Raw genomic sequence first — 19,976 nt, 5'->3', positions numbered from 1 at the left:
TACGTATCATTTGCAGGGTGGGGGTGGGAGCTGTATAATTCCTGAAAGCACCCACTGATGGAGGCAGCAAACTGCAGAGCAAGGAGGATTCCTCCTCACCTGCTCTGCTGCTTGCCCACCAGCCAAGCGGCACTGCAGGTACAGAAGTGACACGGGCAGCACATCCCTGAGCCAGTGCACACAGCCACAAGTAAGAAAACAAAGACCCAAACTTCAAAAACATTAAAGAAAACCAAATTTTTGTGCTGGAGACCCCAGCCTGAGGGCTCCTGTGTGCATCAGCACCGTACCCACGAGCTTCACCCGCGCAACAAGTGATGCTCACACTGAGCCACCTCTCCTGGGTCCGGCCCCAGAGCATCCTCGGTGACCAGCACAGAGCAGCCCGAGCCCACGCACAGCGGGATGCTGCGTGCCACATGGCTGCCGCACGGCTCCCAGCAGCCAGACAGCCAGACACACAGCAGCACCACCATGCCCAGGCATCCCCAAGCCACTGCAGCCTCCCCACGCAGGGAGAAGCACGAGAATCTACTGAAAATCCAAATGGAAAAAAAAAAGCCAGAAAAAAAAAATTGATTAAGGAGACTGAATATTGATGCTAGGCTATTGTTGCCTAAAAATCATGGGGTTTTTCTTTCCTTTTTGCACTATCAGACATTTCTCCTTCATGAAAAAATCATAGCTTCATAGGTCAGACCACGCTGATTATCACACCCCGCATCAATCAGTAAAAGACCGTGTTGTTGTTAGGAGCACTTTGAAGGAAAAAATTCTCTGCTTATTGGCTCAGATCTGGTAATTGTGGGAAATTCCTGCTCTGTTTTCCTTTCCCCAAATCGGGACTGGGGCCCCGTGGGAGCATGGCAGCCCCTGGGCCAGATCAGGAACATCCCCGCTGGCTCCCTCCCTTTAAATAAAAGCCACCGGCAGGTGCAGAGGTGCCAAGGGGCTCCCAAGCAGAAGCACGGTTGCAAGGAGAAGGGGTAGAAATCAGCCCAGAGGGACGGATCTCCGCAGCACATCTCAGCCCAAGGACAGCAGCAGCTTCACCTGCCTCCCAAGCGCTGGCTCCACTTAGCGTAATGATTATTAAGCCCTGTCAGCAGATATGAAACCAATGGATGCCGCTCCACAGGCAGGCGCTTAGAAAGCCGCCGAGACGCCCCTGCTTACAGGTTTTCGTTATCCATCTGGAAAATTGCAGATGTCACAAGAGCTTTTAAAGCATCAAGATGAAATCGTCTTGTCAGCAGCAAAAAGGGGCCGGTTCCCTCGCGCCGATCCCAGCAGCTGCCTCGGCGCCGCAGGCTTTCGCTGGTGCTGCAGCAGGACACCGATCCTGCTGGTGCCACCGAGCTGCCACCCCCCAAAATCTCAGATTATGGGAGACCAGGGTGAAGGAAAACAGTATTTTTCCCCTCGTGCTTATTCAAAGCCTCTTTTCTGCTGATTGCATGAGGCTGGGAGAAACTTGCAGCTTGCTGGGGACGAAGCATGCAGAGATGGTGATGCAGGGGCCTGGCACCAGCTCCTGTTTTAGGTGGTTCAGGTCAAACGAGAAGCAAGGCAAAGAGCTTTTAATCCAAAATCCATGTAGATCCATCAGTTCTCTCTGCCACGACTGTATGGTTTTGTCAACTTCTGTGGGTTTGGAAGCCGCTGCACTGCTTTGGCTCAGGTGGCTTCGAACGCAGGTGTTGCAAACCCACCTTGCCAAAATCTGCTCCTCTGAACGGGACTCTGGTCAAAAGTGGCTTTTTTCCTTTTCCACAGGAAAACCTCTCGCTGGTCACAAGGTGAGGTCTTTCGGCAGGATCAGGAGACACCCAGCAAAGCCACAAATCCACCCCAGCGCCAGCACGTGTAGGGTGCTGGGTTGCAGAGTAACAGGCCAGATGAACCAGGGCCTTCAAGCACGGCTGGTGACTCCTGCACGCGCTGGACAAAGCAAATAATATGAAGAAAAACTTTTCTGTAGCTAGTGGGAGCCAACAGATAGGGGCAGCAATGGAGCCATGAGACACAGATGACGACCACGATGAACACCAGATGACCACCACGATGAACACCAGCTCCAGGCTCTTCTCACGCCTCAGGTCTGGGATCAGAGGGGAAATCCTGCAACTGCTGCCCTCCTGAGCACGGAGCAGAGCACTCTGAAGGCTGATGATCCACCACGGGGCTCCAGGGCCAGCAGCATCTGGGCACGGAGCAAGCAAAGGTGCCCACGAAAGGTCAGGGAAAAGAGCTTGTGGGAACTTAAGAAGGAGGCTCAGGGCTTCCTGGGTCACAGAAAACTGCTGAGCTGATTTTTTTTTTTTAACTGCTTTTAGTAGCTGCCTGAAATAGGTATTTTGGTTTTGTAAAAGTAACTCAAATAGATGCTTGCTGATGGCTGGTCAGCACACTTTACAATTCCTTTATAAATAGGCTATTAATGCTCCTGGGAGTGGGAATAAGTCTTACTTCTAGATCTAAATAATTGCTGACCTTCTAATTTCTGCTGCAGGTTTTTTGGTGCACCTCCCCAGCCTCCAACAAGGGTGGTTCCCTGCTCCTGCAGGCAGCACCAGCCCATCTTCCAAAGCCTCCACCAGAATAACAAAACCTGGGAAACGGGCTGTGAGCACTGACTACGGGCAGGAGAGCCTTGGTAGAGATGAGACGCAGGAGCAGGAGCCTTGCCACAGCCCCCTGGGGAGGTGGCATCTCTCCAAGGTTTGTCGAGGAGCCTGGGGCCACGATGCCACAGCCTCACTGGTTATGGGCAGCAAGCTGAGCAGAGACCAAGGCACCCACCAGCTGGGAGAGCTTCATGCTTTATCACCTTGAAGCCACCAAATAAATAAATAAATAGCACGGCTTGCACTTCAGCAGAGAATAAACAGGCATTTATAGAAAGGAGCCCCAGTGAAACCACATGCCCTTTCAATCCACTTCCCAGGCAAATAAAACCAAGCAATATTGAGTGCAAGAAGTACATCAAGGGGCTTTTAAAACAAATAGGAGAGATACCAACAAGGAAAGGCCCCGACCTCAGACAAGACCATGCGGTTGCTCTGCTTGCACACTTCAGGGGGGTGGCGAGGAGCTCTGGTTGCACAACCAGGGTCACAGAAAGCAACAGCAATTGGTTCCAATTTCCAGTTCGTCTGCACAGCTCACCATGGATCCTTGAGCTACCATGGTTAGACATGACTTTTAATGTATGGCTGCTTCTCTCCCAGTTCTGTGCTGGCACTACTTTGTTCTTCCTTCCTCCTCCTGCTACACGACAGGAGGGTGCTCTCCCAAGAGGCTGAAACAAAAGGGCCCCGATCACAGACTTCCAAGCACCTAACCCTTAAAGTTGAGGCTCTTTGAGCTGCACAGCATTTTTTTCATTCCTATACACCTGCAAACCAATAATCAGGGAAAAACAACTAGTGCATGATTATCGCCGGACTCAGCCAAGGCAATGCAGGTCAGCATTAAGCCTCATCTGAAAGGTAGGTCATGTCTCTTGTACGTATTTTTTCCTCCCTCTTCAAAGCTGCAGCGATAATTGCATGCCGAAGGAGGAAAGCAAAAAAATAGAAACAAAAAAACAAATCAACAAAAGCAAAAAGCCAAGCATCCGATATATCTTTGCAGGAGCAGGTCCTCTTGAATCAGAACCCTGGAATTGTTCTGCAATCGACTCAGCGGACAGTTACCATCTGTTTATGGAAAAAAATGTTAATAACCCCCAATCATAATCAAATAGGCAACCACTTTACTTTAAGTACCTATTAACTAATGCTAAATTACAATGGAACAGCTCTGCAAGTACTTCTGACATCCACATGCATATCAGCAGTGCCAGCACTTTGATCAGGGCTATTAGAACAGATACCGAGTGAACTGATAGCGATGCGATTCCTGAAACATCACACAAAATGTGGGCAGTGTTTATTTACTGGTCTTTCTTTTCTCCCCCTACCTCCTTGGTTTTTTTAGAAAGAAAATACATATTTGCTTTTGCACAGATGTACACACCGCCAACCACATCAGACCCCACGAAAGCCCCTTCCCATGGGATTTGTTTTTCTGTCCCAGGATATGTATCTATATGGATTCTCTGGTGCCCGGGAAGGCTCGAGGTATTTCCATCAGTGGGGCATCACCCAAGTGGTCATTCTTTATTCAGCTCCCTATTTCCACTGTGTCTGTAAAAATTAGATCTCTAAGTCCTTCCCCCCTCTTCTCTGGGTGGAAGGGGCCAGCAGATCCAAAAACTGCTGCAGACAGAGAGGAAAAAGCAGAAGAGCTGCACGCACACTTGCACGCGCAGACACAGTGTGAACACACCTTATTTCTTCAGGAAATCAGATTAAAAAGCTATAGGTTCTTTGCTAGCTGTAACAACTCTGAGCCATTAGCTAGCACCGCCTCCACCAAGGAGGAAACCTCATTTAGGAAATATAAGTAGTTTTTAATCACAGAGCCTGGAAAACAGTTCGTCTCAGCAAAACAAGTACTCTTGTCTCTGGATTTTTTTCTAGCTTCTCTCTCTCCATCTCTCTGCAAACACTTTTTTTTAAAAGAAAAAAAAAAAAAAAAAAAGGTTTTGCAGCACCAGGAATACATCACACAAATATGCATGAGCACTCTCTCTTTATCCCTAGATACTTGCAAATGTAACAGGAAATAGGCAAAAGCAGCGTATATTTTAGTCCATCAACCTAAGCATTTATATGGCCTCCATCACTGTGCCATCCGAACATTTTGTTAGTCCCAGGACTTCTCTGTGCTGTTGTTATTGTTTTATGAAATTTCATTTTTGTTAGTCCCAGGACTTGTGTGTGGCTTTTTTTATTGTATTATGAAATTTCATTTCCTGTCATCTGCTGGGATTCTATTTCAATGGGAAGACTTGGGTTTATGAGGCTCCTGCTTACAAGGCTGACCCCAAAAGGTGAGGCGTAAAACCTTCCAGTGGGAGCTCCGGACACGGAGATGGAGAAACAATGAGCGAGTGCAGGATGCTGCTGGGCTCCTTCCTCCCAACTCTTTCACAAGAGGAGCTCTGTGTGCCCCTCTCCTGCCACCTCCACCACCCCACCTCCGGTGGTCCCACAGCCCCCTTGCCTACAGGAGCCGCTTCACCCATCCCTACCCCTGGGATGTAGGTAGGGGGCTCCAAGGATGTGCTACCCACCAGAAGGGGATGAGCATGGGCACACCATCCTCTCCCTGTCCTCCTCCAGCACACGTGCCCTGGAATGGTGATCTCCTTTTTCCACCTAGCAGACCAGCCCAAGGATGCTCGCCAACCCAATGGGGTCTCCAGCCCCATCAGCCCAAGCACACCTCTCTCACCAGGCAATAAACCATCTGCTGAACATTCGGCGATGCAGAAGGAAAAAGATGTGCTCAGAGAGGCTCATGAGGTACTTTGGGTAACGTGTCCAACACGAGCACATGATGTTCTGCGTCCCTGACAAAAACAACAGGGAAAAACCTGCTCCTGCAGGCCTGCCAAGCTGGGATTTCAACAACAAGTGGCAACGTATCAGCTGGCTGGGAACAGCTCCTGATTCAGGGAGTGATGCACTTTCCCACAGAGACTCGGGGTTTGGTGTTTTCTGGTTTTTTTTTCTCTTAATCAACGATAGCATGTTGGATGCCACACATGATGGCTCCTGCCCAGAAATTAATGGGTAATGAGTGACCCAGAGGAAAATGCCAACTAAGAGAGATTTAGAGGCGTTTGCTGACTGCAATGTGTCCAGTACGAGGTGTCACAATAAGGTAGAACCTGTACACAAGACCACGGGACGAGAGCTCAGGACCACTCAGTAAAGTCATCTGATGGTTTGATAGGATCGCAGAAAGGTCTGGGTGGGAAGGGACCTTAAAGACCATCCAGTTCCAAACCCCTGCCATGGAAAGGAAAAATCAAGGTTCTGGGCTCATAGACCGGTTGATCAGCGAGGAAAGAAAGTTTAAAAATTACATTTTTTAGAAATTACATTTAGGAAAAAGCAGAGGTGACCGTGACATTTGTTGAGGGGGCGAGAACTCAATCAGCTGCCAGGGCAGGCCACAGCCAGGGTACTGCCAAGCATCTCAGCCACCACAAGGCCATGGAAGAGTGGCATACATGTTGCGGATGAAATGCTGAGGTTTACTAGCAAGTTTGTTGCAAGGGAGGAAGATGCAGGCTAGAGATGTAAAGCCTTGTTGCATAGCAGTTGACACTGGCCCCACAGCAAAAGAAAAAGGCAGAAACGACACTAGAAAAAAAGCAGGAGGATCAGAGGAGGTAAAGCCATCTGTGAGGAAGACTGCTCACAGGCCAGGAGGATCTGCAGCCTCCAACAGGGAGCAGAGCTTAGGTGGTATGATTAGGCTGCCTTTGCTTAGAGAGACAGAGATAACAAATTAATCTTATCTTTAAAACCACAGAGATATCTCTGTAATGAGTCGCAGGTGCCATAGGCACTGGCAACGTCATCAACAAAACTTTTAGGAACTCTGCAGAGCTGTGGTTTCATATCAGAGATGAGGAAATGCAGCATAATGAAGACGAAAAGAGGCTTTTCTGGTTACATGTGGGTTTTTTTCCTCACAAGGACTGCAACACATGGGTCCATCACAGCACACCTCTGGTTTCTGGGAATGCAGAATACCCACTAACACGCATAGCCAAGCGCCTCTGAACAAGTACCACATCTGTTCACCGAGACCGGTTATTCGCATCGTGTTCACTCCTCTCTGATTCTTCCATTCGGGTCAGAAGTTACTTTTCCTTTTTATATTTGTATCTCTAAGCCCCATCAGTGGCAAATGCCCAAACGCTTTAGAAGCGTTCTGACGAATCCCACCAGAAGGCACATAACATCATCTCAGTTCTACAGATGGGGAATTAGAGCAGAGGCAGAGGTTAAGACAGCTAATTGACTACGGACACTGAGTCAGTCAGCAGAAGAGCTGGGAATTGATCCCAGGAACCATGTCTTCCATTCCTTTACTCCACCCACCAGTCAGTACACCCTACCAGATGGTTCCTATCATTGGACATATGGACTAAATATTGCTAAGTTGGTGTAGAAGATTTGCTATTTAATTAAAGTCCTGTCTTCCATCTCCATAGGATGCATAGGGGAAACTCCAGCCAGAATCCCATCTGGACCCACTCAGGATACGTCTCCTTAAAGCAAACAAAGCTCTAGGCAGGCACAAGAAACATTTCCAAACCTGTCAACCTGCCCTACAACGCAGACACCAGCAAGGCCAGGCAGCAGGCTGCGACTCGGGAGCCTTGGCAGCAGCTCGTGTTTGCCAGAGCCTGGCTTCAAAATAGCCCCTGCGTGAGCCACTGGCTGGGCTGGGAGGGCTCTGTCATGTGAAGGCTCATCCTCCTGCCTCCAGCGGGCACCACCAACGCTCCCACCTGGAGGCAGCGGGACAGTCACAGAAATCAGATGGTAGCCAGTCATCGGCTTCCTTCTGCCACTAGCTCCAGCACAGCACAGCAAAACGACATGGATGCTGGAGGAGCGAGAGGCCAGCTCTGCACAGCAAGCAGCAGAGGCCAAAGTCACTTGAAAAAACTCCTAAGCGGTTATTTTTAAGCAGAGAAGGAAAGTTTCCAACAGAGAGACAACAGAAAGACCTTCTACATCACTGAAAGGCAGGCCAGCGTTTGCTTTCCTGACACGGACCTTACAAATTTATAGCAGCACCTTGGTCCCCACTCACAATCAGGCAGAGAATTGATGCACCTGTTTTTTCCAGAAGAAACAGGAATAATTTCACATCCTTCTGTTCCCCCTCCACACCCTGCCCTCTGCGCCCAGTGCAACCGGAGGGAAAACCCTTACATCAGGGCCACAGAAAGAGATTTCACCCAAGCACATCCTCCTGTGAGAGCAACTCCATTAGCAAGTGGCTGCAGGGAGCAGCCAACGTTCTTCTGGACAGCCCATGGGTTCTTTTACAAAGAAAACATGCTGCCCAACATTAATACACGTGCATACAGGTGAGAACCACCAGCCCACACATCTCCACCGCTCTCTTCACAACAGAAGAAGAGGGCTGGACAACATCCTCTGGGCAATATCCTCTTCCGAAGGCTTTGCACCAATATCGACAACATAGGAATAAAGCCACAACACCTTTCCATGGGCGCTATAAGGACCTGGCAATCCTGGAAGGTGCCTCCTGCTAGAGGAAAGAGACTGCACGTACCTTTCATCCCGAACTTGGACCGCCGGCCATACTTGTTGATCATAATAAAGAGGACCACCAAGAGGACACAAGCAAAAGCTGCCAGCCCAACCGCTATGGAAACCTGGAAGGAAAAACTTGGAGTCAAGGCAGTGGAACTGGGGAGAGTAGACTGGAAATAGAGGCACCTCCCTGCCTTTCTGTAGGCTCATACCACCTGCTGCAGCCCCATGGGCATCAGCTGTGGAGGAAAATACAGCAAAAACAGAGCCCTGATACAGACTGGAAGCGTCAAGGGCTGCTTGGGATCCCTTTGTCAGCAGTGCTGGTCTGGCACCAGTTCTCCCAAGCCTCTCACCCCATGTACCTGCAGGAAGGAGGACCTCTACTCCAATGCCTGGCCTCTCCCCTCACCACACATCATGAGCTGTCATTTGCAGTGTCACTATTGTGCCCTGATGTCACAGGGCTAAAGCTATACTAACCTCAGCTTGGAATATGCAGGAGCAGAATATGCTTTAGAAAGGGCAATTCTCCCCATCCAACCATCCCTCAGGTCAAAAAACGGGGACGGGGGGGGGGGAACATAACCACAAAACAGAAGTAAACAAGTAGAACCTTCCCCCCCCCCCCCCCCCCCCCCAAAAAAAACCACATTTTTTTTCCCTAAAGCCTCCAATGGTTCCCTATTTATTCTAATTTTTAGTGGTAAATATTTATGCTATAGCAGTGTCCAAAGTCCTTCACTGGAACTGTGGTTCCAGTGTGTCAGTGAACAAGCAGAGAAAAGAAAACCTCCCTGCCCTACAGGGTTTACCAACTCAGGCTTATTTTAATATTTATGAATATTTATTGCTTCAAGTCTTTGCTCAAGATGCTTTCATTACATTGATGTAAACAACAATTTCTTTGGCATTTGTCCAATTGTTCTCCTGTACTGCGTCTTGTGTTGCATTTAAACTTCACTTCATTTTACAAAACTGTCTACTCTAATAGAAAAGATATCATTTAACCAAAAAAGTTATTTTATTGTGCAACATTCTTCCCTGCCCTTGATACATCAGCTATGATATTTTTAAATTTTTCATTTTACCACACATTATTTTCATCCCCCAGATTGTTTTCTCTGCTTTATATTTAATAATCAGCGCACATTATTACCCTGATCCCACTGTTCAAAGCTTCCACTTCAGCTATAGGAGAGTTTCAGTTGGATGAGGACTGAAACCAAGGGGAATTTTGTTTTGCTCATTCTGTTAACACTTGGTGGATTTCAATATCTTAAAACTTTCATATAGCTAGAGCAATTATATAATGTGTTATTTTTTTTTCCAAAACTTGTACACTTCTTTTTTCTCTACCTGGATTCTGTAAAAGAAAGACAATGGTGAGATCTGATAAGCCAAGGGTTTTCTTTCCTTTTTATTTTTGGCATGCCCTACAGAGCAGGAGAGAGGGCAAACTGGCATTGACAAATTTAAACCCAGCTAAATCTGAGTCCCTCACAGGGCTAGACTTAACTGTTTGATAATAGTATGAAACGCACGGCCGGCTGTTTGTTTGTTCTCTGGGTGCTACTTTCCCAGAGCAAGAATTTCTGACCTGCCAGCAGCAGCTTCACAGGATGCCTGATTTTCAAAGAGCTGCCTGGTTCCATACTGCAGACCCAAGAGGCTCACATGGTTCACATCAGAACTTTGCTTGCCCGACACAAGCCATAAAATCCTTCTGATTGTTGGCTGTCTTGAATCACAAAGGAAGAGATTTTGCCTTGCAAACATCTCAGAACAGCAGAGGTCTGTAAATACTGAGCCGTCATTAACGAGAAATACGTGCAGAACAGTTCTGGTGAGAAGAGGACAGGACTCACCCCAAAAGTGTCCTCCTCTGGTTTGTGGGTCACAGTGATGGGTGGGGTGGGACTCACTTCGTAATCACCAACTGAAACCAAAACACCAAAGAGAGGATTCAGTGCGACTCCCACAGACCTCCCAAGGCACCTGCACGCCCCCAAAGGTGGTGCCTGACCTACAGAGGGCCGGTTCGCTCCGACTGAGGCTGTGACATTTTATTTTACCAAGATCTACCATCAGAGTGACCTCCCTGTGCAATTTGGTAGAGAAAACCAGGACAATGCTGATGACACTCCAACCTTACAACCTACAACCAAGAAACATTTGGGTTCCTGGTCTGCTAAGGTGGGTGGCCTCCCACTGAGCTATCTCCTAGAAATGTACTGGGTTAAGTAGGGCTAAAATATATCAACTCCAGCATAATTTGGTCCAAAGAAACAGTTACTTGGATGGGTTTGGGAGAGGGAGAAAAAAAGGAAAAAATCTGTGGAGAAAACACTATGAAAATTCAGTCCCCCTTCTCATCTCTCTCCATATTACAGAGCATGCTGTACATGGGCTATGGTACACAAGGTCCTTCTACAGGACCTCACTCGAGGGATTTGAGCATCTCCAGGGCTTTAGAGACACCCCAAATGATCAAAACCTCCCCAGTAATCTTGCTCATGTGTGGGGAAGCCAGGGCTTTGTGACCTCAGCCTCAGCTTGCTTTTGACTCACTGATTTTTCACAGAACAAGGGGAAAGAAAATCAAAAACTCCCACAATATTCAAAGTGCAGGGAGACACTTACTTGAGACAAAGTTGTCCGTGCTCTCTGTGGAAAGGACAAAGAGAGAAGCAACACAATTAGCAGCACAGCAAAGGGAGAGCAGCCTCATTCCCAGCCCCCTCAGACACACTCTACCCCCAAGAGCCCAGGGGGTACATTTCATTTTTTGTCCTCTTGGGCAACTGTAACTGGAAATTGCAGCAGACATGTCAGCAGGACATGCCAGGGGTCAGGACTGAGTACACAGGGGCCTTGGTCTGAGATGGGAGCAGAAGGACGCTACAGCAATGCCAAAACAGAGAACGATCAGCAGCACATTGCATGGGACTTCTGCTAAATGGCTCAGCTTCCAGCAAGCGAGCAAAGCTCAGCAGACACCCGTGCTCAGCTGGATGGAGGTGAGGTAGAGGCAGATTTTGTCAGTCTTCACCCAGGGACGAAGTCCTACAGGGACAAGGACCAGCTCCCAGGGAGAACAGCCCAGCTCAGGGCAGGGGTTTACAGGAGACCTTTTCTGGGCTCCCTCAAAAGCCTACTGAATCACTGGTGGAAGCTAATAATGCCTGTACTGGATATGTATGGAGGCAGTGTCTGTCCTAGAGCTGCCTATTCCCCAAGACAGACACGCCAGCCCCTTGTGTCAGCCACTTGACTGCTCCAGACTATTCAGTAAAGCCCCTTCAGCTCCGAAGACGGCCAAGGGCTCTGACGATGAGGTCTAAAGCTCTCAGTGACACTCAGTTTACATAGCATGAGAACAACGTCAGCTCTCAATTCACTTGCCCATGTAAGAAATTGAGCCTGATATTAACTGGAGTTTACACAGCTTTGCTGGCAGAGGGCTCCTGGAAGGATGAGAAAATGCTCAGGCTGAAACACGGGTGAGGTTTGGAAGGGAAGCAGAAAGCAATCCCTAGGTGACAGACACGGCTTTCCAAAATAGGGGGAAAAGAACTGAAAAAAAAATATTTTTGCGTCAAGTCAAGCAGAAACAACTTGTCTTGGCTTTTCCTAGCAAGAGAAATAATTAATTAGGAAGAAATACTTTATTTGGAGAATTTTTATTTTTTTTAATCTAACACAGACAGTCTAATCATAAAACATTCGCTGACTCTACATTTTCTTCTTTCCATTTTTCTTTGCTGGACTAAAACTCAGCAGAAACCCACAATAATTTTTTTCCCACTCAAACCTCCCTATTTTTTGAAGCATAAAACATAACCAAGAAATTTCAGTCAACTTGACTTCTGTGAAAAGTTCCCAAAGAACTGAACAGTCATCAAGGGGGAGGTAGGCAGACCAACCTCTGTGGATTAAATAGGGAGATGGCAGCCTGTGGTAGAGATGCCAGTGACAACATGCAATGAGATTTTTACTGGAAATGGCACCAGTTTGCCCTGGGAGCTACTGTCCTTGCTCCAAGAGCCACAACATGGCAGAGAGACAGGTTATGGAATAACAGACATCTCCAATCCAGCTTGTAATAGCACATTTCTCTCCCAGCCCAGGCAGCACAATCTGGCTTTGTACCAACTAGAGGTCGCACACCAGGGGGTTCTAAAAAACACTGTCACGGGTTCTTTCCCCACGCTGATAAGCCTTCCAGATCCTGCTTTCATTAAGACTAATAATCCCATCCTGGATAGTTTTAGCAAAACTTTTGCATGTGTGAATAGCTATAGGCAATAAGCTTCCCGAATGAATCACAATAGGGAACCTTCAATTTGAGGCATTTTCTGGAGGAATCTACCTTCAAACGGGGAAATAAGCGTCAGCTGCATTGAGTGTTAATGTCAGCTTTGGCAGCGGATGGAGCAGCGAACTTCAAGCAAAGTAAATTACAGCCTGGATTGTGCTGACAGGGTCTACCAGGGCGAGGAACAGGCTGGGACTTTGGATCAAAAGAGATAAGAGAAATGGGTCATTTCTTGCTGGAAGAAGGTTCAGAGTCTGAAAGCACTCCACACCAACAACACATACAAGGTGTGGGTGAAGATGCGCCAAGGGCAATGTTTTGCTTATATTTCACAAAAAACAGATTCTCCCGGAGCCTCTGACACAAGAGGTGCTTCAAACATTAGTATGCCCTCCACATCACAGCACGGCTCAGATCCGTTTCCAAAATCAGCTCTCCAGAACAGCAGATCTGTACCCTTTTCTGGAGGTCCAGCACCTACTTAGAGCTGTCCCCATTTCACAGACGGGGAAATGGAGTCACAAAGGTGGGACCTGGCAGAGCTGACACTGCAAACCTGTGCCTCACCTCACCCACCTACAGTTCATAAGCTGCTCTTCCTTCCCGACAGCAGGAAACATAAATAGGTTGGATAGCCATACAGGGCATCATCCTTGAGGCCTGAATATAAATTTTCCACTCCCATTCATATCAGCTCATTTGTTCAATTGTCAGATCTTCAAGGCAGAGATTTGGGTTTGCATTTATGATATTTGACCTGCGGGAAAATTCTGTGTACATATATGGTGTGATATAAATAATAAATGAGACTACCATTGGTATTTTTCTATATTTAGCAAACGTCCTATTTTGTTGGATTTTCTTGGGCTGCAGGGGCCAATTTAGAGCTGCCACTTTCTCATGGCATCATTCCTGAAGGCAGCAGCACGCAGCGATCTTAACCCCATGATGGCCAGCGTGATGCTGCAAAGCCAGAGAGCAGACAAAAACCTTCCACGTTCCTACAGAGCAGACAAGTCACCACAAGGTCTCTGCTGCACCCCCAGAGCTGGATCTTCATGTCCTCAAATGCTTTTTTGCCGTTAAACTGTAAGTCACTCGGGAGCGCGCTGGGGCATTCCGAACAACTGGTTGAGAAATCCTAGCAAACTGATGCAAAGCAACTAATTGAGCTGTCGCCTTTTTTGTAGGCCTGTCAGCCTAGAATTGCTCATGTCACATTTAGAAAGAAAACAATCCCGACACTGCTGCATCCAGCTACAATCATTTCTCAAATGCAAGCTAGAAGAAAAAAAAAAAAAGATCTGCATCACTTTAGAGGGGTTTCCTTTCTTTAGCTTATAACAACAACCACATAGAAGAATACTCTCTCTCCAAACATTATCTTCTTAGGGGTCCCCAGAGCTGATCCAAAATCCAAAATAATTAACCAATCCTACACCCTTCTCCCACTGAAATCCCTAAAGATCTTAAATATATATATTGCAGAATATGTTACAAAACACAAGCATCTAAACAAGTTAATCTCTCCCCTCTCAGTGCAATTTGGACTGACTTCCACCAAAGCTCCAGATCAAATTCTTCTTCTTGATACAAGAAAAAAAAAAAAGTGGGATTTCCTGCTATTAAACTGCATTGCGAACTCAATTCCTACACTGATCCACATCAGGCCTCATTGACACGTGGCTGATGAGAACCAGGACTCCCAACATAACACCAGCTGGCAGGTTTCAGGTGAACCACGTACTCAGGGTCAAAATCTTGCAGAGCTGCTGAAAACTTGACAAAGGTAAATTTACCCGGTGCTTCTCCTGTTATACATGTCAGTTCTCATACTCCCAGCCATATACCGGATTAGATACCTGCACCTCTGAGCTTTCAATGGAGCCTGATTCTTCGCCAACTCTCTTAATTTTTGTATTGATCGCTACATTAAAAAGAGTCACGACACCAAAGCACACTTGAGTAAGAAAACAGTACTGGTCAGAAGAGCTCTCCACAGGTGACCTCTTCCAGAGAAAGGCCTCCTTGGGTTGGATTGCCTAGGCCTTCTCTAGGTGCCAGGATTACTATTCAGATTGAAAAAAAAAATGTAAAGAGAAAAACTGAATATCCTACCTGGAAAAGGCTTTTCAAGGAAATGTCCCTTGATGGTTTGGTTGGCTGAACCCAGCTGGTTGGTGGCCACTATGGTGTAGTTGCCATTGTTGTAGTGAGTGGGCTTGTTGAAGAGCAGGCAACCCTCAGAGACTTCCCCTTGCTGGTAGAACTCCATGTGGATGATCTCCGTCTCCCGGAGGACCTGGCCGTTGTGCAGCCAGTGGAGGGTGGGAGCTGGATTCCCATGCACTGCGAACGCAATGCAGTGCTCCAGGTGCAGCACCGGCTCCTCCAGGGTTAGGATGCGAGGGGGATCTAGCAGAGAGAAACATGGCAGGCTCACAGCAACCCAATACCCACGTCAAGCCTCGTGCACTGGGGAAATTAAGATTATTGAATGTGAAGCCTCCAAAATCCCTTGTTCCTTTTATTGCTCCCATGGATGTCTGCAAAGAAGGAAGACTAAGTCATGAGAACCACTCAACGCTCCTCAGCAGGAGGATCTGAACCATAACCTTGGGCTTGCAAACGGGGTTACAAATTAAACACAGGGCTGGTCCCTTCACCAGCCAAGAAATAATGAAGCTTGGAGCTGCCTGGTCCACACGCTTATGGCTGCACTCCTTCCCCCTGGGGATCACAGGGAGGCAGCCTGTTCCCATGGAGGACACCACCACATAGTGCCATCATGGTACATGTGTGTGAGGTGCCAATGGGGGATCTTCGGTCGCAATGAGCACTTTTGGATTTCATAAGCTGTAGAAGCAAGTATCCCCCAGTGGCTGCCGGCCCTTGAGGGTTTCAACTGCCTGAATATCCCAAAGGAGTTCCCACCCGTCGAGCACCCTCCAGGGGTGTTTTAATGAAAGCGAGGAGAGTAGGAGAGAGAGAGAAAAGTAGAGACACCACTTGCAATTTATTGCATATGCATCGTCTCCCCCCACACCGGGCACCCCAACAGTTCAACTGCTGCTCTGCCACTGCTTCTGAAACCCCAGTTATGACATCTAAAAACTAGGTCCCAAACCCCAAGACCAGCAAGGTATGGACCAGAAGAACAGAGTTTAGTGCAAAGAAAAAGGACACAGAGATGTAGGTCTTCCCTAAAACTCTCATTTTCCTGAGAGCATCCAGCTGCAAAGACAACCCATAAGGAAAAGCAGAAATCCACCAACTTTGACCCCATTTTTTGGAAAAAGGCCATGCATTTTTCAAACACTGAAGGTGGTAGAAGAGAACAAGGTGCAGACCTGGTGGGAGCACAGCAAAATTCTGCCCCCAGCCACCCTGAACCACATAGCCATGTCCCAGCCACCTCATTCCATTTGCAAGCCTAGATCTGCATGTGGCTTATTCACATCTTCCTGGCAAGGATGATTCAAAACAGGCATCCACCTACACACAGAAACCCAGATCTTTTTTGGCGTGAAATTGCAGCCTGAGTGATGGGTCTGGGCAACGAGAGCAGGGGTAGCAGAAACTGTCAGCAGCTTAGAGGATTACACGGGTGAAAATAGGCACTGGCATCATGCTGTTTAAGATGGGGAGGAAAAGCAGCTAAAACGCACTGCAAAAAACACCCGCCTGCTGACCTCTGAGCTGATGTCAACTTTAAATACCTCCATTCTTCAGTCCATCAATACTTACTGGGAGGAAGATGAAAGAAGAAAAGCATCTGCTCTCCTCTTTCCAATCCCCTCTGACTGCCCTGTCTTTCCAGGACCCCGTGGCTGCTGCACTGAACATGGACCACATGGGTTCACCGAGACCTGCCAGAAGCACACATGGTCTCCACTGCCTAGCAGGGTTGGGGGATTGTTGGGGCAGATTTCCAAACTACAGATTAAGGGCAAATGTTACAGACACAGCAACGTATAGTAAATCTCAGCTGCTCGAGAGCGCAAAGCTGTGTAAACTTCCTCTTAAGGTCAGGTTTGTGTTAAGTTATATTAGAAAGCACACAGAAGTTTCGCTACTTGCAGCTGAGAGTGAACGGTGGAAATCTGACACGTGTGTGTTTACACGGCGCGTGCTGTTTAACTTTGTAGGAGCAGATCTAGAAAGAAGCAATAGCATCCCTGAAATTAGAGGCAAAATTTACACTGGCTCTAGCAAGGGTGACATTTAACCTCTCACATAGCATCAGGGTGAGCAATCCCGTGTTTGTAAAGAGAGTTTTAGCCCCTCTATATCTTTTCCTCAATCTGCTAGATCTGCCAAGAGACGAATGGTGAGACAACCACCACCAGCATGGCCCTGTGGATCCTGCCTGCATAGTGCCCATTTCTGCAAGAAATTTTGCAGAGTACTGACCTTAAAAGAAATGTACAAGGACCCATCTCTGTGCTCTGCTCCTAGTTCCCATCCAAAAAAAGTGTATCACAAGTAAAAATTGGCCATGCATTCACATAGTTCCCCGGGCAGCCCTCACTCTGGCCTCTGTGTCATCAAAGCCTCGCCACAGCTACTTACAGTAGACGGTGAGTAGCACGCTGGCATTGCTCATCCCCACCACGTTCTCAGCAATGCAGGTAAGCAGGAATCCGTTGTCCTCACTGGTGACATTCACCAAGGTCAGATTGATGGCGTGAACGTTGGTCCAGTTGAGGTTGGTCTATGCATCACAGAGAATCATAGGCAGAAATCAGCATCTGGTGGCTTCCCTCCTCCCTGCTCCTGCTCCCAGGAGGTGAGGGTTCCAGTCTCCACATAAAATGCAAGAAGGGCTTGAAAATTCAAGGACAAGTAGGACCTGGGGGAGGTGAGGCATTTCCTCACCCAATTAAGTTCACCGTTACGTATGAGAAGAACTACTGGGAGGTGGAGAGCCACAGTGCTGTAGCATTGATAAACACAGCTTGTCTCTAGAACAGCTTGCTTAGCTGCCTGCTTCAGCTACAGCTATTGCAGACACCTCTGTAAACAGGTAGTTTCATTAGAGGAGACATGAGTAAAGATTCAATTAGGGAGCACTGAGATATGAAGCTATCTCATCTTCACTTTCCTGTCACATGGAGGGAAGGTTTTGCAATGCCCTTCAGATGCTTCCTAGGTTCTCATCTGGATAAGGTACAGCCCCATTTTCCTTTGGATGGGGCCATTCCACATTTCCCATTGCACTCTCCGACATCTACCTGAGCCCTGCCCTGCACGCATGGACGTGGGGATCCCACACCTGCAGCCGTGCCTCTGCCCAGCAGCAGGGCCCCTACCTGGTGCGTGTTTATGGAGTGCAGATCCGCCACCGTCCAGTCGACGTCGGGCAGCGGCGAGCCCGAGCCGTTGCAGGTTATGACAGCGTTCTCCCCTTCCCGCACCGTCAGGTTCACGTGGCTCACGCTGATCTCCGGGAGGTCTAGGAGGGCAGACACCGAGGTGCTTAGGTGCAGAGCAGCATTTGCTGCAGCCAGCCGCAGGATGTGTACACATGGACCCAAATCCTGCCAGGCTGTTTGCCAAATCAGCCCCATCACCTTGCAATAAGCAGCAAGAGGCAATAGCACAGCATTCTCCTACCAAGGGAAGGAGGGAGCATGGAGACAGGAAATAGTGGGGACTCTGGAGAAATGCCAGCTGAGCAGACCCTCCCATCAGACACTAATCCAAATGTTGTGCCCAGTTCTCATTGCCCTTCCCCTCACACAACCACGCTCCCTACCTCTTTTAGCTCCACCAAAGCTGATTTCAAGGGCAATCACCTGTGATGGCAAAGCTGCACACACTGGGAGAGGATCCAAAGTGTCCCCACCTCTAGGGACATAGCACAGAGCACCTAACACTTCAGGCAAGGACAGTGTTCCTCTGATTTGTAATAATCAAGAGATGACGACCAAGGATGCATCTTCATAAAAACCACAGCTCTCCTAATAAAAGGTGCCCTTGTTCTTCCTTGGTGGTGTCAGAGAGATTCACTGATCTATGGGGGTTCTGATTTACACACTTTCTTTACTTGCTGCCCCAACAACCAAATATCCCTGCAACATGAAATAAGACAGAGCTGGCTGCAAGAAGGGCAAACAGCCTTCTTGCGGGGATCAGTCTTTCTGGCTTCACTGAAAAGCCAAGCAAGTCAGAGAGTGTGGGAGAACAGTGGTCCCCTTCCATTGTAGGACGGCAACATCCAACATGCTGACCCAAAGACAGGACCCTCTGTGTTCCTCTGTGTCCCCTCAAGTCTAATACCACTACTGCTGGAATCACCTCTCCTCCCATCCCTGATCCCTACGTTGTTTTTTCCCCTCCTCTCTAATCCTTACAGATTATTCTTCCCATTTGTGGAGGAAATTACAGTGCTTTCTCAAATCTTTTTAGTTCATCCCCATGCAGGCACACTTTGGCCAGTTTCCAGAGCTTAGTAAAGGGACATCGTGAACTTGGGGAAAAAATCAAAAATAAAAAGTCACGCAAATCCAAACACATGCTGTTTGCCTACTACTGCTGCAAGAAACCAACCCAAATTCCTAGAACAGAGATCGATAATCGAAGAAAGAAAACCTCTGGTTGTCCTCCTTTTTTTAATCCTCTGAGTTTGACAGCTGCTAGTGTATAGACAGTTTAATTGTTCTGTTGAAGGTACACATCCTTCCCCTTACACTACAAGGAATGCTTTCCAGTAATAGCAACAGCAGAGCAAAAACTGATACCAGACAGGCAGCTGACGCATGAACAAGGTGAGGGATAACTATCGAACACACCTCATGTTGCTCCTGGGGCCACTGGACTCTGTTAATCAGCAAGAAGCAGAAAGAGACACATGGTCACTCCTGCCTCATCCCTACAGACACAGGCTTGCAATTGAAAAAGCAAGGAAAATGGATAAAGACATGTATTTCCTAGGAGAATTTTCACTTATCAATATGCCATTTCTAGGATTTGTTAGACAGAGGAAGAGCAACAAGAAACATATAACTTCTCACAACCACAGCATCGCACATTGTCAAGCAATAGCATTATAGTGAAGGAAATCCCCCAAATCCCCTGATACCTTCAGGCATTCAAACAGCAGCCCCGCGTTTACCCTGATACTCTATTTTTAATCCACAAACCACAGTGATCAGCTTCAATCATCTTGTTCTTGACCACGTGGCAAGATATTATGGCATCAGCTTCCCTAAGTAAAGGGGTCAACTGGACAGGACAGAACAGGACAGGGCTCCCTCCCGGCACGGGCTGCCCCTTACCGCACTGGGTGATGTTCATCTCCTGCAAAGGGATGACGGCTGTGTCCATGTTCATGCAGTAGAGCTCCTGGGACTGCAGGTTGGCCTCGCCCTTCTCCTGCCAGAGCTGGATCCAGCGGATGTCGCAGCTGCAGTTAAAGAGGTTCCTCTCTAGTCTCCTACAGGCAGAGAGAGAGAAAC

The 19,976-nt window shown here is 47.9% G+C and overlaps 1 protein-coding gene across 5 annotated transcripts in view; it reads right to left on the bottom strand.

Annotated features, from left to right (window-relative positions):
* Window positions 1–19,976, bottom strand: part of NTRK3 (neurotrophic receptor tyrosine kinase 3) — a 192,419-nt gene that overhangs the window by 121,277 nt on the left and 51,166 nt on the right. For 4 of the 5 annotated variants that reach the window (XM_035554697.1, XM_035554694.1, XM_035554695.1 and 1 more), the window contains exons 5-11: window positions 19,797–19,954; window positions 17,829–17,971; window positions 17,089–17,230; window positions 14,635–14,931; window positions 10,842–10,865; window positions 10,067–10,137; window positions 8,218–8,320 (exon numbers count right to left, since the gene is read on the bottom strand). In XM_035554697.1, the coding sequence (XP_035410590.1) occupies window positions 8,218–8,320; window positions 10,067–10,137; window positions 10,842–10,865; window positions 14,635–14,931; window positions 17,089–17,230; window positions 17,829–17,971; window positions 19,797–19,954 (938 nt within the window). The remainder of the gene's footprint in view (window positions 1–8,217; window positions 8,321–10,066; window positions 10,138–10,841; window positions 10,866–14,634; window positions 14,932–17,088; window positions 17,231–17,828; window positions 17,972–19,796; window positions 19,955–19,976) is intronic. The other variant, XM_035554696.1, reaches the window with a different exon arrangement.

The sequence above is a fragment of the Cygnus atratus genome, chromosome 11 (assembly GCF_013377495.2).
Source record: "Cygnus atratus isolate AKBS03 ecotype Queensland, Australia chromosome 11, CAtr_DNAZoo_HiC_assembly, whole genome shotgun sequence".
Classification (NCBI taxonomy): domain Eukaryota; kingdom Metazoa; phylum Chordata; class Aves; order Anseriformes; family Anatidae; genus Cygnus; species Cygnus atratus.
Note: the sequence above shows the minus strand (reverse complement) of the source record. Positions and strands in the feature narration are given on the sequence as shown.